The sequence below is a fragment of the Serinus canaria genome, chromosome 7 (assembly GCF_022539315.1).
Source record: "Serinus canaria isolate serCan28SL12 chromosome 7, serCan2020, whole genome shotgun sequence".
Lineage (NCBI taxonomy): Eukaryota > Metazoa > Chordata > Aves > Passeriformes > Fringillidae > Serinus > Serinus canaria.
In genome coordinates this window covers 273,321-300,830 of record NC_066321.1, presented here as the reverse complement: position 1 = coordinate 300,830, position 27,510 = coordinate 273,321, and the positions used below count along the sequence as shown (strand labels likewise).

Genomic DNA, 27,510 nt, shown 5'->3' with positions numbered 1-27,510 from the left:
GTGGCTGGCAGGGTGCAGTCAGGGTGCAGGGCACGGGAGGGTGGCTGGCAGGGTGCAGTCAGGGTGCAGGGCACGGGAGCGTGGCTGGCAGGGTGCAGTCAGGGTGCAGGGCACGGGAGCGTGGCTGGCAGGGTGCAGTCAGGGTGCAGGGCACGGGAGCGTGGCTGGCAGGGTGCAGTCAGGGTGCAGGGCACGGGAGGGTGGCTGGCAGGGTGCAGTCAGGGTGCAGGGCACGGGAGCGTGGCTGGCAGGGTGCAGTCAGGGTGCAGGGCACGGGAGCGTGGCTGGCAGGGTGCAGTCAGGGTGCAGGGCACGGGAGGGTGGCTGGCAGGGTGCAGTCAGGGTGCAGGGCACGGGAGCGTGGCTGGCAGGGTGCAGTCAGGGTGCAGGGCACGGGAGGGTGGCTGGCAGGGTGCAGTCAGGGTGCAGGGCACGGGAGCGTGGCTGGCAGGGTGCAGTCAGGGTGCAGGGCACGGGAGCGTGGCTGGCAGGGTGCAGTCAGGGTGCAGGGCACGGGAGCGTGGCTGGCAGGGTGCAGTCAGGGTGCAGGGCACAGGAGGGTGGCTGGCAGGGTGCAGTCAGGGTGCAGGGCACAGGAGGGTGGCTGGCAGGGTGCAGTCAGGGTGCAGGGCACGGGAGCGTGGCTGGCAGGGTGCAGTCAGGGTGCAGGGCACGGGAGGGTGGCTGGCAGGGTGCAGTCAGGGTGCAGGGCACGGGAGGGTGGCTGGCAGCTCCGCGGGCAGCGCGCCCGGCTGGCGGGAGCAGCACAGATCTGTTCCACCTCGGGGGCGCAGCCACAGGGAGCCCAGACACTACACCAGGAGGTGTCAAGTACATACATTTTTAACACAATTATATTTTCAGCTTTTTACAGCTTTCCCCATTTTATAAATATTTAATAAATAGTACTTAATTTTTTCATCTGTTGCCTTTTCTTGATGACAGCAGCAGTATAGCCAAGCAGGGACGTAGGCGATGGAAATCACTGCTTTTCTCGCAAGTGGTGCTGTTTAAATCAGAAATACTTTTCACCTTACGGAGTACTTGCAGAGATAATAGGCTTGAAACTGTTTCATGTCATGCAAAACCTGCAAAAGATGCTCTGGGAATTGACCTCTCCAATCTAGGAACTGGAGATCATAATTGTGTTTACATAATTTTTTAAAAAATAGCACACTGCTTAACAAAATCAGAAATCTGCAATTTCCCTAAGTGCCTGTGCTGTTCCTGAAGGCCTGCTGTGCACAGGTGTGGGCTGAGACCTATCTGGGACCTCCACCAGCCCCTTCTGCCTTAGCAGAGTGGCAGAGCCATTCCACTGAGAGAGATGCTGACCCCTGTTCTTACCTGAAAATTCAAAGCTGGAAAGTGTTTGCGAGCTGCCACATGAAAATGTAAAGCAGTGCTGGGCATCCTTACTGTGTGTTTTGTTTCTAAATGTTTTCATGCAAAACCTTTTCCATTTATCAGATTTTTACTTTTTCTAGATTGGCAGCTGGTTCAATTTTGTATCTAAGATAGCTTTGAACTAAAGCATTGAAATGGCAAGGAAAAGGTGTGAAATTAAAAAAGAGGCAAAATCAAAAAACAAACAAACAACAAAAAATCAAATTAGTCAAAACCTCAAACAAAAAAAAAACCCCAAACAAACCAATCCAAATCCTTAAAAATCCAAGTGAGGAAAAACATCAAAAGGGAAAAAAAAAAAAAAAGGCATAAATGGATTTCAGCACATTTTGTATGCATGCTCCATCTCCAGTTACCAAATATTTGTGTTGCTGTCATATTTGTCTCTATCTTCTCTAATTGAAAACTGAACGTCATACCAAGCTGTTATGATATTTCTGATAGAGAGCTATTTCTGCATTTCTACTCTACTAACCTAATTCTTTTTCAAGGATAGTAGTGGGCTAAATTAACATTTTCCAAAGTGCAGCCTGCCACATGTGGGCTCTCTTTGGATCTGTTGCATGCTGCTGTCAGGAGACAGCATTGTGACTAATTCCAGCAACAGCTCAGCATGGGCTCTGCAGTGTGTCACCACAGAGGCTTTGGAACACTGGGATGAAATGCACTGGAGCTGCTGCTCAAAGCTGACAGATTTGCTGTTTGTTAAATATTGCACCTGCTAGGTGACAAAGTCAGGCGATGATATCAGTAGGTGATGTGTGCTAGACTTGTTCCAGAATCATTTAAGAAGAGTCAAGTTAAATGCTTAACCAGTTGAAGTGTCGATGAAGCAGCTTTCTTCCTGTGACCCAGGGTCAGAGAAGCCTTTTTCATTCCTGTGTTCTGTACCTGTAGAGGAAACTCAAGTAGTCAGGTATGCTGGGCAGGGATGTGCTCTGCTCTTTCTTGTCACACGTGCCTTGCATGTGTGACAAGAAAGTAAATGTGTGTATTCAGTGTGTGTTACCATTTCCAGTAACACAGAGCCACTTTGCCTCAGTGTAAGGAACTGAGTTTCCAAAAAGTCTCAAGAGCAGAGCAAAAGGACAAGAGTGGAAAACTTGGTATTCAGGTAGCATGAGAATTCTGGGGCCAGGGGCTGACTTTCAGACTCCTGCAGTCTGCGTTGGAATTCTCCTTTTACTTGGAGTCTCATTGTAACTCTAGTTCAGTTTGTGCTTGCACGTGTCTTCAGCGCTCTTTTGTACAAATATTTTGTTTCCAAAAGGCTTCTAAATGGTTGTTTCATTTTAGAAAAGAAGTATCTCGTGCTGTTCATATGGCCGAGCTAGTTTTTTGTAATCGGTAGCTGTGGTAGAAAGAAGTAAACTAAAAGTCATTTAGAAATTGTTACATCTTACCCAAAAGCACAGTCTCATGCTGAAATTTAGACACAATCAAATCTGATGGATTTACCTGTTTTTCCTTTGAAAAGCTTTTTATTTGGAAAACAGTAGCTTATAATCACTGCAGAAAATGATGTATTATTCAAAGTTTGATATTTTATATTTAGAGTGAGGAAATACATTTTCCCATGAAAATATTTAGACTGACATTAACACATGAATGAATTCTGCATTTGACTGCATCAGTACTACTGTGAGCACAGGAAAGCATATGATTCACTGGAAGGACAAAAGGGTGAAGATAGTTTGATAAAAAGTCAGTATTGGAAAGCTGCAGGAGAAGGTTGGTTTTACACTGATATCAGACACCTGCTTGGTCTGTGCAGTAGCTGGCTCTGAAGGCACCTTGCTAACCTGGACAGCGTGGCATCTGTCACCTCCTCCCTCTCAGACTTGTAGCTGTGTGTGTCAGGTGCTTTGACTTGTTCTGTACAAAGGATCAGAAATCTCTCTGGAAAACTGGAAACTGAAAAAACGGTGAAAAAATGAACAGAAATAGATCTATGATTTTTGAACTGCTTTACATGTAGAAGCCAAATGCTCTTGAGTGGTGATGCCCAAAGCTCCCTGGCAGGACCCTGCCACGAGCTGTGCCTGCTGCTGCCTGAACTGAACCAAAGGTGCTGTGGCACACACTGGTGTGGGCTGGCACTGACAGCATAACACCTTAAAAGGGGTTTGTGTCACAGGTTGTGCTCTCACCTGCCCTGTTGCAGACAGGCTGTGCTGCCTGGTGCTGTGATGTACAGGAAGTTACAGTGAATAATTCCCATGGGCTAACAGAAAATTGAACTCGATAGCCAGTGGATTGGTTGTCAGATACAAAGCATTGAAGAATGGCATTTACATGAACTATTTTTTAAGTTTTATCTGCTGGGGCGGGGGTGGGTTGTAAAGGTTTCTAAGATTAATTAAAAATAAAATAAAAACTAACCACACGGTTCATTTGTGTGATAATTTTTTTTCTTTCTGCAGCTCTACTGAGAAGTCATTTCCTTGGAGATCCTCAGGTATTATCTTTTATGTACAATTTGCTTTAAGCTCAAATAGATTTATTTTCTTGGCATTCATTGTTTGTTTTGACACAAATTGAACATTAAGCAGCAATGCTACATATCTTTTCCAGGTGTCTTTTCTAAAGTATGACATTAATGTTTTCTTTGTCACATATGGGACACGTGTTCTCTGTGTTACTGCAAAAGGTGCTTGAGCTTATAAGTAGTTGCAAGTACTTGTATCTTTATGTGCCTTTGCATTTCTGTGTGAGCTGTGACTCTAACGCAAGGCTTGTCATGTATTGGGTCTTCCTTGCAATTAACTAAAATTTACTTGTGAGTCTTCCCCTTGGCAGATAAGGAGCATGAAAAAATACTGCATGTTTTAAGCTTGAAACCTGTGTTGGTTTTTTTTCTTTTTGCAGATGTTCTTACTTAACTGAGAAAATCTCTGATAAGTGGAGGTTTTTCTGAGAGTGCTTTTTCTACTTTTGTATCTTGAAATAGTGTGAACTTTCTTTCCAAAATAAGCATTTCTCTTGTACTGCTACATCTGCTCCTGGTTATTCTGGGGGAGAGGGTGGGACTGTATCTTCAAGGTGGCATTCCCAGGTCTGCTGGAATGATCCCTTCTGGCCCTACAGCCAGAGCACAGAGCTGACAGGTTGTGTGCAGCAGCTGATGTTTGGCATTGCAGGCTCTGGAGCCATGGGGAATGTGCAGGAGCCACTGCAGGGCAGGCACAGACAGGGGTGCTCATGTCCCTTGTGCTGGGTCACTGTGTGCTCTTGTCCTGCTGGCCAGGATGGCCCCAGTGCAGCTGGCATTGCAGGCTGAGAGCTGCATGGGCCCCGTTCTGCAGAGCCTTCCTGTCCCACTCCTGCAGCGTGCTGCCTGTCCTCGGACTGGCGCTGCGGTGCTGCGCGCTGGCTGGCTGCTGCTGCTGCTGCTCTATCAAGCATATTCATTATTGCCACCATTGGGATTACTTTATATGCCCTTCCTGGCTTTTGTTTTATTTGGAGATTAAGCCCTTAAGCTTGTGCATAATTGTATTTTCATGGTTTCTGTTGCTGCAGCTGAGGTGAGGCACATGTTAGCTTTTTTCCTTTATTTTAAAGCTAATATTCTCAACAGCCTACTTGCACTGCCATTTAACTTCTGCTAGTCATGGCGGTGCTTTTCAGGTATTCTTTCAGCAGTGGTTTTAAATAAAAACCAAATTTGTTTTTTCAAGTAACTGAGAAACAAGTCTTAAATATTTTTTCAATGTGAATGTTGGATTTGTGGGTTTTGTTTGTTGGCGATTTTTTAAATCACATTGTTTCCCCTTGCTCTATAATGTCCCAATCATATTTCACAACTGGTACAGATTCCTACTGAGAGCTCTCAGGTGTTGTTTTACTTACTTATTTCAGCCAGTTCCATTCTACTGCTTTATTTCCTCTTCTGATTTTCCCATAACTTACGCTCTTTTCTCCTTGACCTTCTATTAGTCTCTCTCTCTCTCTCTCTTTCTCTCTCTCTCTTTCTTTTCTTCTTTCATCCAGCTCATGTTCTTATTTTGTTCTTTAATTCTCCCTTCACATTTCTGTATTTTTCTTCAGAAATCTCTGCATCTCCCTGCTAAGCAGTCACTTGAGATATGGCCAAAAATTCTACTTCTGTTTCAATGCTCTATGTGTTAATGCAAACCAAGATGTGTATTTCACACATCTCTATATTCAAAGTAGCCATTCCTGAAGTAACTGCTCAAAAGTGGGCATGTTGGAAAAAAACCTATTTCTTGCTTAGAACTTCCTGTTTACATTTATGCTGTGATTATGGTTTGATTATAGGTTTTTATTCCCCAATTCACCATGAATCTTTGTTTTGTAGAAGTGTTACTAGTTGTTTTATAAACTGTAATCTGAAAATACTGAAGATAAAGATGGAATAAACCACTGCCTTAAATCACCTTTTCTGTGACTGTAGGTAGTGGCTTATGTCAAAAGCATCAGTGGATGATAAGATGTGACTGTAGCTGTAATTGCTTTCTGCACCAGTGGAATTATACAGAAATTTTCACAGAAATATAAAGTGATGTTGTTTTGCAGATGCCTATAAATAGAATATTAGATCAGCCATTTATATGAAGGGTATTATTTTATTCAGGGCATTCTTCCTGTTTTATGGTAGTGGAGTCAGATGGAAAGGCAACAATTCATTTTATTGTGCATTCTTGCCTTTGTTAAACAGGCTAAACAATCTTTATTTTTTAGCCCTATGAAGGCTTTGGCCTGGTGTGCAGTGTGTGATGGGAGCGAGATTGGGCTCAAACCTCTGTCCTGGGAACATCTGCACTCAACAGCACAATTGGGCCTTATTCCTCCTGTGTCTCTCCCCAGACTGATTGTCAGTTTGACATTGGTTTAGTATCATGTAATATCCAGTAACTGAGATAATAGGGCCTTGTGTTAGATAAACAAAAAGATTAAAGTATTGAAGTTGGATGTAATCCGAATGTAAATGTCCGAGTCCTCCAAGTGTTTTATTCCAAAGAACATGGAACACCCACTGGTGGCTGTTACCATCTGGTGTTGAGCTGGTGTAGCAGGCTGTGAAGTCAGTTCTGGCAGTGTTGGTTCTCTGGATCATTTCTAGGCATACTGATGATTAAACTAATGGAAGTGTAGTAACACTTCTTATTAAATCTTAATTAAATTTGGTTATAATACTCCTAGTAAAATAACTAGCCTCAAATTTTACAAGCTAGTTTTGACCTAAGAATGTACTACTGTAAATAACTGCTGACTGCCTAGGATTTCTAGGATTTATTGATTTTTAAAAAATCTGACTAGCATTCGAGCATTCTTCATAACAGCAATTGCTGAGTAACATTTTTAGTGTGACAGTTCCTTATGGGTCATTATGCAGGTATTGAGACACCAGCATTTTGTGTGCAGCCACTGGTGAAAGCCAGAGTATTTCTGTGCATCAGGCATCACTGCCCAGAGCCCACCAAGCAGTCCTTGGGGCTGGGCTGGTGCTCCTTGGCACGTTCCCTTTGGATTTGCTCCAGGCTCTTTCATGGATTTCTGCAGCAAGAATTTACGTTTCAGGTGTTACCTTTAAACATAACCTCCATTGCCTACTCTGCTTCCTCAGAGAGGTTCAGCTTGGACATTAGGGGAAATTCTTCCTGGAAGGGCTGTCCAGCCCTGGCACAGCTGCCCAGGGCAGGGTGGGGTCCCCATCCCTGGAGGGATTGAAAAGCCCTGAAAAGGGATTGAAAAGTGTGGATGCGTCACTTGGGGATCATGGGGCAGTGGTGGCCTTGTGCTGGGGGAGCAGCTGGGCTCCGTGGTCCCAGAGGGCTTTTCCAGCCCAAACCGTTCTGTGGTTCTGCACTGCATCTCTGCTGCCTGCTTAACATGGTAACTGAATGCTTAATGTTTCTGTTAAAATAATCTTGATTCGGTATCCTCATCTTTGTCCTTTTTTTCCAGGCTAACTTTTTCATTTCTTCATAGGAGCATTGCTGTGCCTCCTTTGCCTTTCCTTACAACACTGCCATTTGTCTGTACAGTTCAGCTGGCATTCTTGGAACTGAACTTAGCTTAAGAGGCATATATTTAGATGTTAGTTTACTAAGTAAAAAATATGTATAGAAATTTGCAGCAAGTGCTGTTCATAGTACACAAACAGGGATGAAATTCACCTCAGCCTTTTACATCTGGAGGTATTGATAACAGGCCCTTAAGACGAGGGTAGCTATCCCCTAGGCACTGCAGCACAGTTGCACAGTGTTTCTATTTTTCAGAGTGTACTAGATAATCAATTAAATTTTCATTAAAGTAGGTTGGAACATGTGCTTGAAAAATTAGAGTTGTAGAGCTACATCAAAACTTTCATTTAACAAAATTCACATATTTATATTAGCATTCTGTTCTTTGTGTTTGGAAGATGATTCCTGTCTGCCAGTAAACTGATTCTGTTTGGTGTAAGTCCTCAATTAGTATGTATGAGAAAATTATCATTATTGAGTTTGCAGGAAACTTGCATGTGAAACACTGGATTTATCTAAACAATTTATTCTTTCAGATCCTCCGCCCACCAGTGTAAGCAAACCCCAGGTGTCAGAGGGTGTTCACACCAATGCCTATGATATTAGGACAGAAGCAGAGCAAGGGACTCTCTACTCACCAGAGCAGACATCTCTCCATGAAAGTGAGGGTCTGTTGTGTGCATTTTAAATATTAGAATATATTTCTATATTGAAAGTATAAAAACGCAATACAGTTACGAATTCAAGAGTTATATAAATAATAGTTATATAATACTTGGTAGACTTGTTAGATGATTTTATTCTTATGCTGGCTTCATATTTACAGGGTCTGTAGGTAACTCAAGAAGTTCAACACAAATGAATTCTTATTCTGACAGCGGTTACCAGGAAATAAGCAGTTTCCATAACAGCCAAAACTTGAACAAGGCAGAGCTCAGACAGCAGCATTCCCTTGGCGGACCCCTCAGCAACCATGATGTGGTGAGGAGCGCGCGCGCCGAGGGGCAGACGTCAGTCCAGGTACTCTGACCAGTGCCCTGTGCGCCCCGGCCGGGCTTGGAGGCAGGAGCTGTACTCTGGGCCCCCTTGTAGGGGCTGGAGTTAATGTTACCGAATTCGTTCTTGTTTAACGCTTTCACTGGTTACAAAGCGGGAAGGGCTTGCAGCAGAGACTCCTTTGCTGGGATCAGCACTTGTGATCTGGGTCATTCACAGGAGCTGAAGGGAAGTAGCACTCCTGACTGCACAGTACACTGATATTATCACATCAAGAAAGTATCACTCACTCAAAATTCATTGTGAAATGGGGGAAAACCTTCCTAGAAGTTAGCCTGTATGTAAGCATAGTTCTTAAAGGAAGATGCTACTTGTTTCCTGTACATTCTGTGGTTTCTAGCTTTTCCCTCCTTTTTCAATAAATGGAATGATAGTAAGACAGTAACTGTTAGAATATTTCTGGATTATACCAGAACTCTTTGCATTTACTGTTCCTGAGTTTCCAGAGTGGTTGAGTAGTGAAGAAGGAAAGCATAGGTGAAGATTAACATAGTAAGCCAAATGAGAATGAGAAACAGGTCGGTTTTTAATGTTAAATTGTCATTTTATATACTAAGAAGCATTGGTTAGAAAAAAGTTACAGGGAAACTTGAAGGAATCGGGTTCAGGGTAAGAGCTACACTCCAGCTGCCTGTATTTACCATTAAGTTGTGTGTATTTCCTGCTGACTTCTCCATCGTACAGGAGAACAATATCCACTCTGTGACCTAAATGATAAAACTGATAAATGTTTTTGATTTTCAACAGCCTTCAGCAAGTACCGCTCCCAGCCGTGTGATGAGACGGGTCAGTTCGGTGCCATCCAGAGCACAGTCCCCCTCCTACGTGGTCAGCACCAGCATGTCCCCGTCGCGGGGGTCGCTGCGGACGTCTCTGGGGAGCGGGTACGGCTCTCCCAGCGTCGCTGAGCAGAGGCCCCTGCCGTGCCACGCGTACTCATCCACCACGCTGCCCGTGCAGCGGGCGGGCTCCCCGTACGCCGCGCACAGGCCGGGCTCGCCCTCGGCCGTGCGCCGCGTGGGCTCGCTCAGCTCGCGGCAGCCCAACCCCGGCGGTGGCACGGCCCCGTACCCGGCCGCAGGCAGGGTCGGCTCTCCTCTGGCCCTCGCTGATGTGCAAACCAGAGTGGGTTCTCCATCCCAAACTCAGCTGGGATCCTCTTCCCCGAAGCGCTCTGGCATGACGGCAGTTCCGCAGCACTTGGGGACGACGCTGCAGAGGACAGTTCATGACGTGGAGCAGTACGGACAGCAGTACGATATCTATGAGAGGATGGTCCCCCCACGGCCAGATAGCCTCACGGGTGAGTCACGGGCACCGGCCACAGCTGTAGAAAGCCCAGAATGCAGTCCTGCTGTTGTGGATGAAACGTTGTAGCACTGGGACACAAGTGCCGGTGTCGGGTCAGTTGTACGTACTGATGTCAAACATTGTGTCAGTCGCAAGTTCCTCGCAAATACTGGATTTATAATTATTAATTGCTAGCCATACGTTGAATTAAATCCTATTATTTAAGTTGCTAAATTAAATTCTGTCTTACAAAGGCATGTCAGCATTTTCAGAGATAAAGTACATTTAAATGTGTGTGCAGGCTAAACGTAAAGTAAAGCATACTAGCCTGGAACTAATTTTATGTCTAGTTCTTTCCTAAAATATATAGCTTATTACCACTGAATAGTAGGGGTTTTTTCCACTGATATTTCTAGACTGTCTCATACTTCAAGTTAAATATAGGGTAACCATTTTAATACTGGCTTAAAATGGAGCCCTAAAAGGTAGAATCTATTCATCTGAGAGGCAGTTCTTGTTAACATGAAGTTACTTTACATTTGAAGTTTTGTGTGTTACTGATTTTGTTCTGACCTTCATCTGAATGAGCAAAGACAAGGTGATTTTCCAGTTAGACCATGTGTTCTTTGAAACAGATGCCAATTTCTGTTTTTTTTCTTTTGAACAATTATAGTGCAGAAAACTCCAAAATGCTCTCATTCCTCAGTAAAAGATAAGATGTGTGTTCTCCCTCACCTCTATTTGCAAGACTTAATAATATGCCAGTTTGATGAGGGGTTGGGAATGAGTTTGATGGGAAAGGCCCTGCTGCCCTCTCTGCTTGCTCAAGTCCTCTGTTCTCACCATCTGTAGATGTGTTTTCTTAGTGATGGCCCAAAACTTTCCTTGCAGACACTGTGGCAGAGTAGGTCTGGGATTCTGGGAGGAGTCTGGGATTTTTAATTTTACACATCACTACTCCATTGTACTTTTGAAGTTGTTCTGTAATCTCCATAATTTCATCATCCTTGCATAGCTCATTTCACATATTCTGCTGCTTTGATAACTGCCAAAGCTTTAGTGCCTGCAGTGGTAATGCTGAAGTCAACAAAGCTGTATACATTTTATGTGAAATATTAAATGTATAGCAAGGTGAAAAATCCTAATCCAGCTGCAGCATAGCTATTTTTATATACTCACATCATGGGCTGTTTAAACCTTTATAAAGATTTTTCTCCATGTGCTTACATTTCTGCTACCACTATCAAGCAGATGTTTGCTCTTACTGCTGCAGACTGTTTCAGTTTCAGGATTACAACCCCTTTAGTCTGTGCCCTCTGTCACAACAGGATTTCTGTCGGGTCCATACTTACCCCGTTATTGCTGAATCTGTGCACCGTGTGTGCTGACTCAGCTTTTATTCTCTGTGGTTTAGACTGTAAATGATACCAAGAAATCAAGTTGGAAAATTTCAAGTTGTTGGAGTGTAGACAAAACTTTTGGTCAAGGAAATGCTGCTTTGTCAGCAAGCCTTTCAGTATGGGCCACTTAATAATGGAAAAAATGTAATGAATAAGTCTCTGTAACTGGTGGTTTTAAACAACACCTTTTCTTGGCTAAAGGAAGCTTCAGTCCTTACAGCTCTGTTGCTGTGCTGAAGATGAGCCACATGGGCACGTCCCTGTGCTTGGTTGCAGGCCTGAGGAGTTCGTACGCGAGCCAGCACAGCCAGCTGGGGCAGGAGCTGCGCTCGGCGGTGTCCCCGGACATGCACATCACCCCCATCTACGAGGGCAGGACGTTCTACAGCCCCGTGTACCGCAGCCCCAACCACGGCACCATCGAGCTGCACCACGGCTCCCAGGCCGCCCTGTTCCGCTCCGGCTCCGGTGGGTGACGGCCCTGGCCCAGCCGGCTGGCACGGGCACGGGGAGCAGGGGGGCACACGGAGTGCCAGTGCAGGAGAAGGACTAGAGGGTGTCAGTTAATGGCCACAGAAGCTAGGTCTGAAGGACTTAAAATAACCTGCAGGAATTAAAAGGCTCCTGTGATGTTTGCAGGGGATGCTTGGGGCTATTCATCACTGTCAGCCTGGGGTCAGAGTGTTTTCTGTTTGATAGCACATGCACGGGTACATCCCAGATAAGTGTGCTCATGACACACAGAATTTATTGCTTCCTCTCTTGCATTCTCTATGCATCTCTCTCTTAAGAATTGAGTTGGTTCATGGGGCTTTTTTATTCATCAATACAGTAAAACAAGAGCTTGACACTAAAATTACCTGCCGCATCTTTCACGGTAAAAATACTGTTTTACCCAACTTCTCAACAAAGCATAATGATAAATGCTACAGCTGAGGATTGTCTATTGAAACCAAAATGTTCCTCTAGTATCTCATAGAAGTACCACTCATGTATTATGAAGAGCATAGGCATTGGATTAGTATTAGGATTTATTTTCTGTAGAGAAAAATGTAATGCATTGCAGTTTGTTCTTTCAGGTTGATTAATAATCTGCATAGTGGTTTCCAAAAACTCTTAAAATATGAGAGTGATTTAGTTAAGTAACTCTCTAGAATTATTTATAGAGAACTGTCCAATTCATATGCCATGTTTTCACACACTTGAAAATGCCTTTTTAATGTTTGCTAATGTAACTGCAATACTCCTTGCTGAGGGAGCAACCAGTTCTTGCAATTCTCCTGCCTTCCACAACCTAGAATATATGGAGTTTGTCAGGATGTGCCAATGAAGAAATATAGCTACAAACTGGAATTCTTTGTTTACTTGCCTACTTAATACCACTTTCCTTGGGAGAACAAGAGCCACCACAACAGCTCTGTTCAGATTGGAAGACTCATGTTCCTGTTCCCCACCCGCTCAGCTTCATCTGTGTAGTGATCCACGTTTTACCTTTTGTCAGGGAAAGTGTACGTGTAGTTAGGAAAAGCAAACTATCATATAAACAATATACATTTTTGTTTACTTGTTTTTCCTTTTTGATACAGTTGGTGAATTGATATTATGAACTTTGAAAACACTTTGCACACAGATTTCTGCTTGTTGGCATGGGATGCATTTCCTACTTTAAATACTTGTTGAGGGAAGCTGAGGCACGAGTCTGATCCCACCAAATCTTTCTTTCTGTAACTAACGTCTCCATTTGCATGGGACACTGAGGAATTGCTCCCTGAAGTCTGCCATCAGCGTGCATAGTGGAGCACAGTACACATTTTCAAGACGGATGGGTTTTTTGCTTGCAGTGTTAAGTAGGTGTCGCCCCTCCTCTTCAGCAGGCACTCGTTACCTGGTTGGTTTTGACACTGTTTTATCCTAGGCATGGGTAACCTGCAGCGATCCTCCAGCCAGCGTAGCACCCTCACATACCAAAGAAACACCTACGGGCTGCCCCCGGCGGCCGCGCTGGCGGAGCCGCTGCGGGCGGTGCCGTTCCGGCTGCCCGAGCCCGGCTACGGCCGCCTGCACCCCGCGCCCGACGGCGGCACCACGCGCTCGCCCTCCATCGACAGCATCCACAAGGACCCCAGGCAAGTCCCCGCCGGGGCTGCGGCTGCAGCCAGGGCACAGCTTCCCTCCCGCCCGCGGCGCTGGGCCCGTCCGCATTTAAACACTCACAGCTCGCCACAACAGTCAGCACGGGCTGCTTCTTGCAGTGACGAAAAACAGCTGGTACACATTTCATTATTACATTTTTCTTTCATGATTGTTTTCATGGAGAAGTTATTACAGGTAACACAACTTTCATGAGATTTGACTGGATTATTGAAAATATTTTTTAGTAACCTGTGACACTGCAGTGAGTTTTCTCTTTCTATGAATGGGAATTGGGGCTTGAAAATTCAAAAGTACGGACCTCATTTATTTGAATTAATTTTTTATGAACAGCTTGCTTAAATTTCAAACCAAAGTAAGTGTTAAAACTATTTATAAATGTGCCATTTTGAAATTAAACACACATATTTCTGCAATAAGTACTGGTTGGATGTTGCAGATGTCTGTGCATAGTGTGAGCCTCTGACAAGTGTAGTATCGTCATTGTCATTTACTCTAGATACTGTGCACTAAAACCTTGTATTTAACCTGAGAGTATCAAAGCCCAGGCCGTGCACAGCCTGGAAGGACTTATGTGTGGATTTGGAATTACTAGGAATTTCAGTCCCTCCTCAGATTGCTGGTTCACTGAGAAACCAGCTCATTCTGGAGGAGCTGGGCTGAGCTGTGCCTCCAGGGCTGTCCTAGGGGCATGCTGGGCTCTGAGGAAACCTCAAGCAGAGATGGTGAGATTGAAGTTTTCTGTTTCCCATCTACAGCAGGCTCATAGCACCAGGCAGTTGTCTAGTCTGGGCCAGTCCTGTCATCTCGGCAATGAAAATGCTGCTTTAATGGATTTTGTTATTCTACTTATTAGTGGAAATTGATATTTTTAATTTGTTAATAGATATCGAGAGACAGAATTAGTTTCATTTATTTGAATGGTGCATTCATCCAAATGATGTTAACAGGATAATCTTACCTCTAGGTAGTAAAGTTTGGAGGCTGCCTGCTCTGATATGGTGGCAATGAGAGTTATTTATAGCAGGGATGCTTCCCATTCATAGCAAGGAACTTTAAAGAAACTCTGACTCAGTTGTCACTGCTGATGCACCTTTTTAACTTGTTACAGAGGAATAATTATTACAGAGGGATAGCTTTTACCTTACATTTAATCAGTTGCAGTTTCTGATGTGCTGTGGCAGGGGAGCGTGTTACACAGCGTCAGAGTGGGCTGTTAGGAAGCACCACTCTGGAATGAGAGGGAAAGCAACTAGTTTTATTAGAAAGCCAATTTCCCCTAGGGTGTTCCTGTCATTAGTATGGAGAAATAAACCTCTGAATTGTTGAGCAGTTCAAAGTGGGCACAGACCTGAGCTTCCCCTTTGTGTGACTGGGAGTCCTGGGGAGACCTGAATGGCCAGGCCAGCATTAGTCCTGGAACAGCTTCCCAGCTACTGTTCTTGGAACATACTTTGCTCCTTTTTTTTTTTTATTTTGGGTTTGGTTTTTGGTTTTTTGGTGGGGTGGTTGGTTTGTTTGTTTGTTTGTTTGATTGATTGATTGATTGTTTTGGAAGTTTGGTTTTGGGTTTGTTTTAGGTTTTTTGTTTACTTGGATTTTCGAGCCTGAGAAAACTTAAGATACTACTTTATCCCCCTCCAGTTCTTTTTTACAGAAGGCAAATGGCCCAACAAATATTAATTACTATGTTTCTAAATCTACAAACTGGGCACATTTCATGACTTTTCCAGGATTGGTCTGCACAAAATCATTATGGTTTAATGAAGGAGATATTATTTAATGATTTTAAATTTACAATCCATGAATAACTCAAATCAAGCAAACATCCTCCATCTGATTCTGACAATAAGACTTCAGGATGTGCAGGTTTTGTTGAGGTAGAATTGGCTTCTGCCTAGGGAGAACATTAAGCACTGAGAGAAAAACGTTGTGCAGAAATGATGCCCCTAAGCAGCACTGTTGAGGGGGTATCTTTTGCATTATATATTTAACTTTTAGGAGATTTATTGTAGATTGAAACGTTTGAGTTGGTGTTACTTTAGTGATTATTTGTATTTGAGCGGTCCATGAGCCAACTGAAGCACACTGGATATAGTGTCCTTTTCCAGCTGGAAGAACAAAAGGTGATGTGACCCACTGCTATCCCATGATACCTGGGTTTCCTTCTAGCCCTCTTACTCCAGAACAAATCTGAATTGCTGGACAGCCGTTAAGATGCCCCAGTACTTGTGGTTAGTAAATCTCTGTCCTTTGAGTAACGCCTTCTCTCTGTGTGCTGTCCACTGAAGGGAGTTTGCGTGGCGGGATCCAGAGCTGCCTGAGGTCATTCACATGCTGCAGCACCAGTTCCCGTCGGTGCAGGCCAACGCAGCTGCCTATCTGCAGCACCTCTGCTTCGGGGATAACAAAGTGAAAACAGAGGTGGGTGCTGCTTCTGCTGCTCCTCCAGAGCACCAGTACAGGAAGACTAGGCTCTTGCCTCTTCCCTTTTTTTTCATCATGACACAGTATTTGTGACCCTCCTGTGTTCCTGTGCGTACCAGGTGGATGCTAATATTGAAGTGCCTGGGGGTTGTAATTATGCACACTCAGATTCTTCCTGTCATAAGAGCTGCATGGAAATTCTATGGAAATCTTTTGCCTTAAAGTTGTCATCCAGCAGAACTCTAAAGCAGGTTTGCCAGAGCCTGGCTATGTGTAACCTGTTGGTGACTGGAGACAAGAACAACCAGGAGCTCTGGAGTGCTTTCACTGGTTTTTATCAAGGCATTTTAAGGCATCATAGGGAATGTGTGAGCTGCCAGGCAAAGCAAAGGAGCTCAACCCTATAGAAACATGGAGGAAACTGTTGATGCCACTGTGATGTGGGGGCAGAATACATCTGAGTGAACATTCAGATTATTATTGAAATCTCTTGAAACTTTGCATTCAAAGACCTGCTGTTTTTGCGAAGCAGCTGTGACCTGTTGATTTGAGGGAATTTGCTTTTTCATTTGCATGCTCTGTGGGTGTGTGCTAGATACTATTTTCAATATAAATTTTATTTATGTTAATAAAATGTTGGTTCAGCTTTTGTAAGAAGGTAGCCCACGTAATTCACTGTTGCTGGGAGATGAAAAGGTGGTGGTTTTGATGGTCTGGTGACAATCACAGTGATAATCAGCTCTTATTTCCAATATTCCCTAAAAACATATTTTGGGTATAGGAAATTACTTTTAAAACTGGAAACAAAACTGATGCAATAACAATTCTCTGAACACAAATGTCTGAAAATGACCCTCAGCCGTTCCAGTGGGGTGGAGGGAGAGGTTCAGTCCCATGTAGCAGTCAAGTCAATAAGCTTCAGCAGCTGTTTCTTCTGGAAGTAGAATGGGAAGTACTGTTCTCATAAAAACAAAAAGTCTGTTACATCTGTAGAGTGAGGTGGGTGAGATCAGTGGGTGCTGATGGTCCTGACATTCCACTTTCCAGGTCTGTAGGCTAGGAGGTATCAAGCACCTGGTGGATCTCCTGGATCACAGAGTCCTGGAGGTTCAGAAGAATGCCTGTGGTGCATTGAGGAACCTCGTTTATGGAAAGTCCACTGATGAGAACAAAATAGCCATGAAGAACGTGGGAGGGATACCTGCCCTTCTGCGGCTGCTGAGGAAGTCAGTCGATGCTGAGGTCAAAGAGCTGGTGACAGGTAAGCTTGGAAGGGAAATTAGCAGAGAGCTGTAATGCAAGGTATTTTTTTAGACACTTATCTTGATCAGATAAAACAGCACAGAGTGTAGAGTCATTGGGAGAAGTGAATGCTGAGGGTAGTTGCACTAAAGCTCCACTTATTTTCCCTCATATGAGTCTCCTGCACACACAGCAGGTGTTTCTTTAGTGATTCTGAACATTCATTTTATTACCGGCTTTTTTTATCTTTTCTTGACAACAGTTTTAAACAAGATCTTGCAGAATTCATGAGATGCATCCAAACTATGTAAATGTGTATGGTATTAAATCCGAATTATAATCAGGGATGACTTCTTCAGAAAAATTATTTAGGCTGTGTTTTATCATGAAAAAGAAGATTCAATGCTGTTCAGTATGTTATTTGTATATGCAGTTGTGCTGGTAATTTATGTCAGGTTTCATACTTCTGTATCTGAATGTCATGTATGGAAACTTTGCTGGGCAGGATTTCTGCCCGAGGATAAAAGATGGATGTATAGCAGTTACATGCAGCTGATGGATGGATGGGACATGCTCTGGACATGTTACTGTTGTTTCCAGGAAGAAAGTTTCTGTAGGACTTTTATATCCCTTCTTCTATGTTCAGTTCTGCTCCTCAGTACCTGACATCCCTGGCATATGGTGCGAAGTAGCAGGAATGTCAGGGCAGACCATCCTTATCATTGGCAAAAAACCAAACCAAAGCCATGCCCTCCTCCACTTTTCTCTTTGTTCACCTTGCTTTCCTCCTTTTTGGATGCTGGCTCTCCACATTCTGCCTGCTCTAGAATCACATCACATATTTAAAGTAATGTCTTTTGAGTTGTCTCAGTGTTGCTTCATGTTTGCTTGCCAAGTCTCTGCTGACTTTTCTGCTCTGGAAATGTCTTCTAAGGGGTTCTCTGGAACTTGTCTTCATGTGATGCCGTGAAGATGACAATCATTAGAGATGCTCTGTCCACGCTGACAAACACTGTGATAGTGCCCCACTCAGGATGGAACAGCTCCTCCTTTGATGACGATCATAAAATTAAATTTCAGACTTCCCTCGTTCTGCGCAATACAACAGGATGCCTGAGGTATTTGCTCTTCTAGAGTACTCCCTTTTGAAAAGTAATCATGTTATCCAGCATGTCTTTCTTGTATTGTAAAGACAAAGGAATTATTTTAGTCTATAAATTACAGAGTTCCATCATGCAGACAGCTTTTCCAATTGTCTTTTTTTCCTAATAGAAAAATATGAAAATTACCAAGTTAGTCACTAAGAGTTGCTAACCAATTACTAATCAGCTGCATAAAAACCTTCTGCAGACTGTCTAATAAGTGATTCTCTGTATGTCCTTACATACACCGTGTCCCTTTGTCATTCCAACTTTCAGGAACCTGAGCTCTGCTGGGGAAGAGGCACGAAAGCAGATGAGGTCCTGCGAAGGACTGGTCGATTCGCTGCTCTACGTGATCCACACCTGTGTGAACACCTCAGATTATGACAGCAAGGTGTGTGCACGGCTCATGTGCAGATACTTCAGTGCTAAACTGTGTGTCTGATCTTGGGGCTTTCTATAGCTCAGCTGAGCGTGGTGATGTCCTCAGCTCAACTGGCATCACTCCCAGCCCCTGGTTACTGAGGCACAGCCAAACTCACCTGTGTAACACAGGGTCACCTCTTGTTTTCAACAGTGCTGCAATATCTGTTTCTTAATAAAACAGTGATAAGCTCTTATGCTTTTCACTTTCAGAATGCTAAAGAATAAGCCGCTATAGCAGAGACCACTCTTATAAACACTGTCAGATTTGAGAGAGATTGCATTTTCCCAGAGAAGCAGCCACAACACAGCCCAAGGCCCTGCATTAGAGTTTAGCACTTGTGCTCCCAGTGCCTTTTCTCCTCTACTGACCTAGTTTGGTTTGGTTGGTGTCTGTGTGAGTCAGAACTGATGGCGTGGTGTCTCTCTGGTTTGGTTCAGACAGTGGAGAATTGTGTGTGCACCTTGAGGAACCTTTCCTACCGCTTGGAACTGGAGGTACCTCAGGCACGGCTGCTGGGAATCAATGAACTGGATGACTTGTTGGGAAAAGAGTCACCCAGCAAAGACTCAGAGCCAAGCTGCTGGGGGAAGAAAAAGAAGAAGAAAAAAAAAACTTCCCAGGAGGATCAGGTTTGTATTTTCAATGTACTGCAAATATCTCAGATGGGGTTTGGCTCATGGTGGGAAAGGACAAAACTTGACAAAACCAGCCCTACATTGAATGAAAATACAGAGGTTTTGTCCAGTTACAAATCTGCATTCCTTTCTCAGTGGGATGGAGTTGGCCCTATCCCGGGATTTTCCAAGTCTCCTAAAGGGGTGGAGATGCTCTGGCACCCATCAGTGGTGAAGCCATACCTGACACTCCTGGCAGAGAGTTCCAACCCAGCCACTCTGGAGGGCTCTGCAGGATCACTTCAGAACCTTTCTGCAGGCAATTGGAAGGTAAGGGATTTCCTGCTCCTCCTCCTCTTGGTAGTCCAGCTGATTTTTCTAGTAAGACCCTGGAATGTGTTTGGGGGTGACATGCCATTTTCTTGTGTGCATCTGAGCACTCCCCTCTTGTCTGTGCATTAGTGCTCATGTGCTGCAGTCATGTTTCCGCAGTAAAGAGCCTTGGCAAAGAGCAGGGGCAATAAGAGCCATATGGAAGCTGGCATTTATTTTAAATAAACAGAAAAAGCTTCTTCCAGCTTCATCTTTTGATCTTATCAGAGCAAAACAATTTTCTGGCTTCTTCTAGCTGTGAATTCTGGTGGGGAGGTGCTGTTGAAATAAGACCAGGACAAATAAATTTACATTATTTCCATAATCCATTATTTATTTCCATATATTCTGGCCATTGCATATATAATGTGCTACAAAAGCAGCACATGAGAACGCTATATTGTGTCATGCATTTGTTATGGAGAAATTAAAAAACAAAGCAAGCATTAATTGCTTCCCTTGCTTGCAGCAAGCCAGCTAAGCCCTTTTCAGTTTGACCATTCTGAAACTGGTATTAAAAAAAAAAAAAAATACAAGCAAAACCCAACCCCCCTGCTCCCTTTTCAATAATCATCATCTATTCAGATACTTTCTCTCTTTGTAAGAGGAATGAGTGAAAAATGGCAAAGAGCCAGCTCTCTCTAATCACAGAAAAAGCACACATCAAACATGTCATCATTTGTTGGAAAGGACCAAGCATGCTTGAGAGTCCCAGTGCAGCCCGAGGCTGTTTGAGTGGCAGTGCTGTGGAGGGTTGGTGGGTGACCGAGGTTCTGTGTCAGTTCGCAGCCTACATCCGTGCTGCCGTGAGGAAGGAGAAGGGGCTGCCCATCCTCGTGGAGCTGCTGAGGATGGACAACGACAGAGTGGTGTCATCTGTGGCCACTGCCTTAAGGAACATGGCCTTAGACGTGCGGAACAAGGAGCTTATTGGTACGTACAGACCGTCCTCAAGAGAGCACCAGCACCGGGAGGTCAGACCTTGGATGGGAAATCCAAGGGGAGATTCCACTAATGGGATTGATGTTTCTTGATGTTTCTGTGTCACATCATTTGTGTCACATAAGTGAGTCCTCCTGACAGCAGCAGCTTTCCAGAGCAATTTTGCCACATTAGTTTGCTGCTGTTTCATGGATGGGAGTCAGCCAAGCCAGACAGAAAACCCTCAATGCCAAATAGGATGGAAACACAGCTCTGCTTCCTTGGAGCTCAGTGCTCACCTGCTTGGGGGGTGCAGGTCTCCCATGTGTTCCTGGGGGATGGAACAGCTCTGCTCCACGACAGCTGTGCTTTTTTAACAATCTTGAACAGGAAGGGAGGGAAGAAATCTTCTGCAGGAAAACAGAAATATAGAGCATCATCTATGTCTTTGCTGAACTTACTCATCAACAGAGGTGCTTGCTAGAAAAACTTACGGTCTTGTCAGTTCTAATATTTAGCCCATTAAGCATTCACCTGTGCCTTTTTTATCTAGCATTAAATAAACCCCAACAAAATGACAATCAGCTTTCCTGCCTTTCCTGCCCTGAGTTTTCTCAGTCTGTTACTGTTGAACATGCTTCAGCCTCAAGCAGCTGTGGCTTCAATGAACCCTTTTAACAAATGGTGTGATATAAAAAAGTCTCATTTTTGTTACAAAAGCATTTTCTACGTATAGAATTGTGGGGTCAAGGCTCTAACAACTGTTTATAGAGATAGGAGGATTATTCTCAAAAAGAGAAATACAGGTGGACAGAACTTTGTTTCTGAAGCTTCTCATCTGGGACATTCAGAGTGTGTTTTCTGGCAGTGCAAGTGTTACACGTGAGAAAATTGTAAAGCGAGAATCCTATTCCCTAGCACCAGCCCTGTGCAGGTCAGATTCAGGTAATACTCTCTTGTCAGGATGTTTCTTCCATTCCTGGCAAAACTTTTCAGGAATGGTCCTCCACCTGCTCCCTCTCCCTGTCAAAGCTGTACCTCTGAAAGAATTTCTGGCCTCTGACACACTCTGAAACAGACTATTGGATAAAACGTTGCCAGATGTGAAGCAAGTTCTGCACTACCCCATGCTAGAAATCATCTTTAGGAGCTTCTCTTCTAGTATAGGAAAGGAACAATGCGCTCACGGTCACATTGAAGGAAATGAGAGATGAGGACTCCAGCAAATCACAATATATGCTGGAACTTGCAGCATGTGGCCAAGCTTGCTAAAGGGTTGACCATGGCAGGGTATTGCTGCAGACGCTGTTGTGGGGATAATTTCCTAGTGAGCTTCCTTTTGCCTGCAGAATTCCTTTTTGTTTCTTTTTTCCTTTCAGGCACATTATGCAAATAGATAGCGAATGACTTTGTGCAAAGCTCCTTCATTATTCGCTGTTATGTGCAAATACATGTCTACTATAAAATCAATTAATCATTCAATTAACATTACAGCCCAAACAGGAAGAAACCTTGACCTTATCTTAGTTACTGTCCCTTGTGTGCAGCTTATCTTTGGCATCAGTCAGCAACTGGAGCCTGACAGAGCTGAGCACTGACGGGTAGCAAACAAGGTGTACAGAACATCCAGAAGAAAGAATTTCCAGTTACTGTAAGGATTGATGAAGCCCAGCAATATGCATTGCTCTGTCAATCATAATGAGTAGCCTAACATTTTTCCTTGAACAATTCTTCTTTCTCCAAATAATTCTTGTTTAAAATTGTTCCTCTTTTAGTGCAAAGTCCAGCTTCTCACACTTTTAAGCTAAAAGGAAAAAAAAATTCAAAAATTGTCATGTCGTCTCCCTGGGCTCTGTGTAAAATGCAAATTCTTGGCAGGTTTTGGTACTGTGCTGCCTCTCACTGCCTTCAGCTGCAGTTTTATGCCGAGTACTGCAATTTCCAGCCTGAAGGACCGAACCTTGGTTTTGACCTGGTTCTGTGGGTGTGTGTTTCCAGGTAAATATGCGATGCGAGACCTGGTCAATCGGCTGCCAGGAGGCAATGGGCCGAGCATCCTGTCAGACGAGACGGTGGCCGCCATCTGCTGCGCCCTGCACGAGGTCACCAGCAAGAACATGGAGAATGCCAAGGCCCTTGCTGACACTGGTGGGATAGAGAAGCTGGTCAACATAACAAAGGGAAGAGGCGACAGGCAAGTAGGCAGCAAAGATCATACCTGAGTTTTTTGTCTCCATTTAAAATGCTTAAGAATGTCGGAAATGCTTTTTGGAGTGAAAAAAAGACCTGCCTTTGCAGTCTGGGTCTGAGGAGCTGTCAGCTGGAGTCTCACTGGGAGGGAGGAGGCACTGGTACCACCGTCTTGGGGCAGTGTTCTCTGTCCCAGGGTTCTGGAGGCTTGTACAGCTGCTCCCAGTAACCATGGTCATGGGACCTGTTCAGGTTCAATGAGTTAGCCAGTTACCTCTTCAACACCTACAAGATTAATAAAATATTTGGAGCTTTTCCAAGTCAGACCCTGTGGGCACCTTTGTCAGGATGTATCCTGGCAACTATGAATTGTACCTAGTGTTGTCCTTTGGTCAGTGGAAGGAGAATGTGGCCAGGGGAATGCCCTCAAACAGCATTGCCAAGCAAGTGCTGGCTGAGGAGAGCTGGTCCTGCCCACTGTATCAGGGCTCCAGAGAGAGGCCGTGAGACATTTCTCTGCTGGCACCATGGTTGTCTAGTGGAAATGAAACCTGTGAGCACGTGGTGGGTCAGCAGCAGAAGGCCCCTGTGGCTGGTGGATGGGGCAGCAGGAGCCTCATCTGTGGTGAGGCTGCTGGCCTGGCTGTGCTCACGCTGGTGATGCAGGGTCTGGTTTGCCCCACGGCAGCAGGTTCAGGCTGTTACAAAGCTCAGGAACACTTTCTTTTGAAGTGGAATTCAGTGGCTTTCTAACACTGCCAAATTTTTCACCTCCTCAGGTCCTCACTGAAGGTTGTCAAGGCAGCGGCCCAGGTACTGAACACACTGTGGCAGTACCGAGACCTCCGGAGCATTTACAAAAAGGTAAATTGTAAAATTAGCTTACACTGGAAAATGGTGCCACAAAAACTCCTTATTTATTTATAACTTGCACCTTATTCTGATGTTTTTCTTTTTGCCACTCCATAGGATGGATGGAATCAAAGTCACTTTATTACACCAGTATCAACGCTGGAACGAGAGAGGTTCAAATCCCATCCTTCTCTATCCACAGCCAATCAGCAGATGTCACCTGTCATGCAGTCAGGTCAGTCAGGGAGGGTGAAGGGGACCTGCTGTCCCATGTTTTTAACTCAAACAGCTCTCAGTTTGGTACTAATCCCATTTAAGACACAGAGGTCAGGCTGTTGCTCCTTGGTGTTTGAGCAAAGTACTTCACATGCTCTGAGGCTCCCTGAATTGTTCCTGCAAACTGAAATCCTCAATGAATAGAGCTGGACATTGTTACCAACCATTGCCCCGTTCAAAGCCACTCCTCCTGCTCTGTGTGGGGATTGTGGAGTGGCCTCATGGAACATGGGGACCTGGCAGCATAAACAGCAGCACACCCACTGTGGGGAGCTCATTTTCATTCCCAACTATGTCATGTTCTGTAAGAACGAGCAACCAAACCCTAAAACCTTACTTTTCTGACTCCTCCTTGTTTATTTTTCACCTTTGTTCCTTCAATGTGTTCAATGCTAGGATTTAGATCTTCAAGACAGCTGATACAAAACCTACCTGAAGCCTTCTATTTTGTTATCATATGGCATTTTATTTCACCCAATTTACTCTTCTAGAAGCTATCTAGAGCAGATCTCTGTTAATACTGAGAAATACCTACCTACTGTGACTGCTAAAATTAGTGACCAGTTCCTACAACACTCTTCTTTAATTACGTCTTTACATAAAAGTAACAACCCCCACACATTCCTTTATGACATGGTTGACTTGAAAAACAAGGACTCCAAGGATTTGTTTTCCTACAAGCAGTAAACCTGTTGTGGCATTTGTGCCAGAGTTCCTCTCACCCACCAAGAAAGCCAATACAGCTTATGCTCAGGGAATGACAGGATTCTACCCAAGTGTAAAAAGATATTCTGACACCAACTGTCAGATTTCTATCTTGGCACTTTCTATTCCAGGATACACCAGCAGAACAACAGTGTTACTCCAGTTCTTTGAATGACAAGTAGGAAGTAGATGAGCAGCTCTAATTTAATATTCAGAGGATGCTGTATTTCAAAGAGTGTTTAGTAAAAATTCCTAATAGGAAGTGTCTGCTTTTCTGCTCTAGAGCACAGCCAAGCCCAAGGGAGTCAGTGGAAGTTGGTGAAAGGCCCACATCCCCAGAGGGACTGTGCAGCATCATGCTGAGCACAGCAGATGCCTGTTGGAACAGATACACTTGGCCTGAAACAGTTGTTCTTGTTTCAGTCACTTCATCATTAAAACACATTATGTTGACCCATGTCAGATTTTTAAGAACATAGCATATTTAGCCATGAATGTACCAGGAAAATACCAGTAATTAAACTATCCATAATGACACAGAATTCTGAGCTATGATGTAACAGACACATCAGTGGTGGAAGATTATCATTGAACTAATATTTTGAAGCAAAATTTACAGAAATTGTTTTTAACAATTTTACTCCCATTGCTGGAGTCTTTCTGAGCCAGCAAAGCCCAAGGGATATGTAGACCAGGGAGGATTTAGCAGAACAAACTTCTTACAACAGCAGTTGAGATTCAGCTGCTTATTTATGAACACGTGATCCCTTGCTGGGATCCCATGGCCATTGGCCTCCCAGACCATACCATGCCCAAGACTCACCTGTGTCTGCAGAGGTCACTGAGGCCAGGTAGGTTGGACAAGTGACAGGGTGGCCTTAAGTATTGTGTTTAAGTATAACTTAGATAAACCATCACCATTAGCAGAGTGTCATCTTCTGCCTCTACACAGGTGATGTCCTAGCATGATAAGGTCCCAGATCTGGGCTGTGAGTGTCACAAAAGCCCTCTGTCTGCCTGTGAGCACCACAGAGCAGTGACTTCCCCCTGCAGTCTCTGGTACCTTTCTGGCAGCTCTAGGAATAGCTCCGGCTGTTCTGTCCTTACCCACCCCCTGGTAGTGAGCACTTGCAGCAGGGAGTGGTGAGGAAGTCTGGCTGTGCAAAAGGCTTTTGTTGTCAATGTTGAGAACCTCTCTTTTCCCGTCAGTTGGCAGCACGTCCTCGTCCCCGGCTTTGTTGGGAATCAGAGAGCCTCGCTCCGAGTACGACAGGACACACCCTTCTATGCAGTATTACAGTAGCCAGGGCGATGTCATTGCACATAAAGACATCTACACTGGTAAGAGACCAGCTCAGAATCTTCTGGAACAGGGAACTATCCCTTGTGGGAAGAGTTCACAGTTGTACACAGACTACTGCATTAGTGGGCCGGTCGCTGCCAGCTGCTGCTTTCCCTTTCCATTCTTTGTATTCCCTGGCTGTGGCACAGGGCAGGATGTCACCAGCTCTGCTGTTCTCTGTAAAAATGCCCAGTACCAGAGTAAACACAGATCCCTTTCTATACTGGAGGAGGTGAGAGGCAGTTGTAATTCTTATTTTTATTTAAAATACTAGTGCAGAAAATTGTATCATTATGAACATTATATTATAATGATGATGTTATAAATCTTAATGTGCAGTTGTATATTATTATATTACTAAATCATATCAAGATTTCATTTTTCTCTGATCTCTTTTCCTTCTTTCTATGTCACACAGTAGCAAAACAATAGATGACAGTGACTAAAGAGAAGGAAACTCCTTGCTTTAAAGATTTTCAGTCTGTAATATGAGAAACAGCAACATAAGCCTCCTGGCTTTGCTGTAAATGCTGCTGAAGGACATTTGCCTTCATTCTGATATTACATTGTATCATTAGCAGGTACTGAAATCTGCAGATTTAATAGTATGGGTGCTACATAAAAGGCAAGATAAAAACCAATAGACTTACGGCTGAATTAATAAAGACTGAAGTTATGCATTAAACCTTTTTCTCCCAGGTTCTAGCAAAGCTTCACCAATTTACATCAGTTCCTATTCCTCACCAGCGAGAGAACAGAACCGGCGGCTGCAGGTGAGCCCAGAGGTGTGTTCGGGTAGCGCTGCTGCCCAGGCCCAGCAGGAGGGGCTAAGCCTGGGGCTCTGGGCACATGCCCCATTCCCACCAACCTGGCTCAGTGCCCTGAGCTGGCAGGGCCTCAGGGCTGCTGGAGCTTGGCTGGTTCCATATGAGTCATGTGTTTTAGCACCTTCTTACAGTGGGATCTGAGACCTCTTTTCTGACTCAAGTTGGGTTTGGGCTGGTTTTGGTAGGTATGGCCAGGTTCTGTACTTACTGTACTTGAGCTCGAAAATTGTGCACTTTTGGAGTTACTCCCTTCAAGTGATGTCGGAGGAGACACAAAGCAAACTCAGGGGCATTTCCTCCATTTCCCTGGGTACATTTCATGGAGATTTGGAACCTGCATTACTGTCATGGGTAGAGCTGCACTTGGGTAAAGTATTTTCTCTGCTAATTATATTTTTGAAAATTTATTTTGATATCATTTTACCAACAGCATCAGCAATTGTACTACAGCCAAGAAGATACCACCAGGAAAAACTACGATGCCTATCGGTTGTACCTGCAGTCCCCACACAGCTACGAGGACCCTTACTTTGACGATCGAGTTCACTTTCCTGCTACTTCAGATTATTCAACACAGTATGGACTAAAATCAACCACCAATTATGTAGACTTTTATTCCACCAGACGATCTTCTTACCGAGCAGAACAGTACCCAGGCTCTCCTGACTCCTGGGTGTAGCACCAGAGAGAAAAACCCAGTGTGCTTCTTGTCTGGCTTGAGAAGGACTGGAATGGCCCTGTGTTGTTTTGGTTAAGAAATAAGAAAGTGAAAGAAAAGAAGGAAAAAGGATGATTTTTGGTGGGGGGGGGGGGGGGGGGGGGTGAGGGGGCAGCTTGGTTTTGGGATTGGTTTTTTTTTTTGTTTGTTTTTGGTTTTTG

The 27,510-nt window shown here is 44.3% G+C and overlaps 1 protein-coding gene across 6 annotated transcripts in view; it reads left to right on the top strand.

Annotated features, from left to right (window-relative positions):
• PKP4 (plakophilin 4) overlaps positions 1 to 27,431 on the top strand; it is a 65,232-nt gene extending 37,801 nt beyond the window's left edge. For 2 of the 6 annotated variants that reach the window (XM_050976641.1, XM_050976642.1), the window contains exons 4-22: positions 3,831 to 3,865; positions 7,934 to 8,065; positions 8,224 to 8,417; positions 9,201 to 9,756; positions 11,420 to 11,611; positions 13,059 to 13,269; positions 15,586 to 15,718; positions 16,769 to 16,982; positions 17,898 to 18,081; positions 18,382 to 18,499; positions 18,970 to 19,161; positions 19,303 to 19,476; positions 20,301 to 20,451; positions 22,438 to 22,633; positions 23,409 to 23,493; positions 23,599 to 23,716; positions 25,672 to 25,803; positions 26,504 to 26,577; positions 27,062 to 27,431. In XM_050976641.1, coding sequence (XP_050832598.1) covers positions 3,831 to 3,865; positions 7,934 to 8,065; positions 8,224 to 8,417; positions 9,201 to 9,756; positions 11,420 to 11,611; positions 13,059 to 13,269; positions 15,586 to 15,718; positions 16,769 to 16,982; positions 17,898 to 18,081; positions 18,382 to 18,499; positions 18,970 to 19,161; positions 19,303 to 19,476; positions 20,301 to 20,451; positions 22,438 to 22,633; positions 23,409 to 23,493; positions 23,599 to 23,716; positions 25,672 to 25,803; positions 26,504 to 26,577; positions 27,062 to 27,310 — 3,340 coding nt within the window. In that variant the 3' untranslated portion in view covers positions 27,311 to 27,431. Of the gene's footprint in view, positions 1 to 3,830; positions 3,866 to 7,933; positions 8,066 to 8,223; positions 8,418 to 9,200; positions 9,757 to 11,419; positions 11,612 to 13,058; positions 13,274 to 15,585; positions 15,719 to 16,768; positions 16,983 to 17,897; positions 18,082 to 18,381; positions 18,500 to 18,969; positions 19,162 to 19,302; positions 19,477 to 20,300; positions 20,452 to 22,437; positions 22,634 to 23,408; positions 23,494 to 23,598; positions 23,717 to 25,671; positions 25,804 to 26,503; positions 26,578 to 27,061 lie in introns of all 6 variants that reach the window. The other 4 variants (XM_050976639.1, XM_050976640.1, XM_050976638.1 and 1 more) reach the window with 4 other exon arrangements.
• Positions 27,432 to 27,510: the final 79 nt, after the last annotated feature.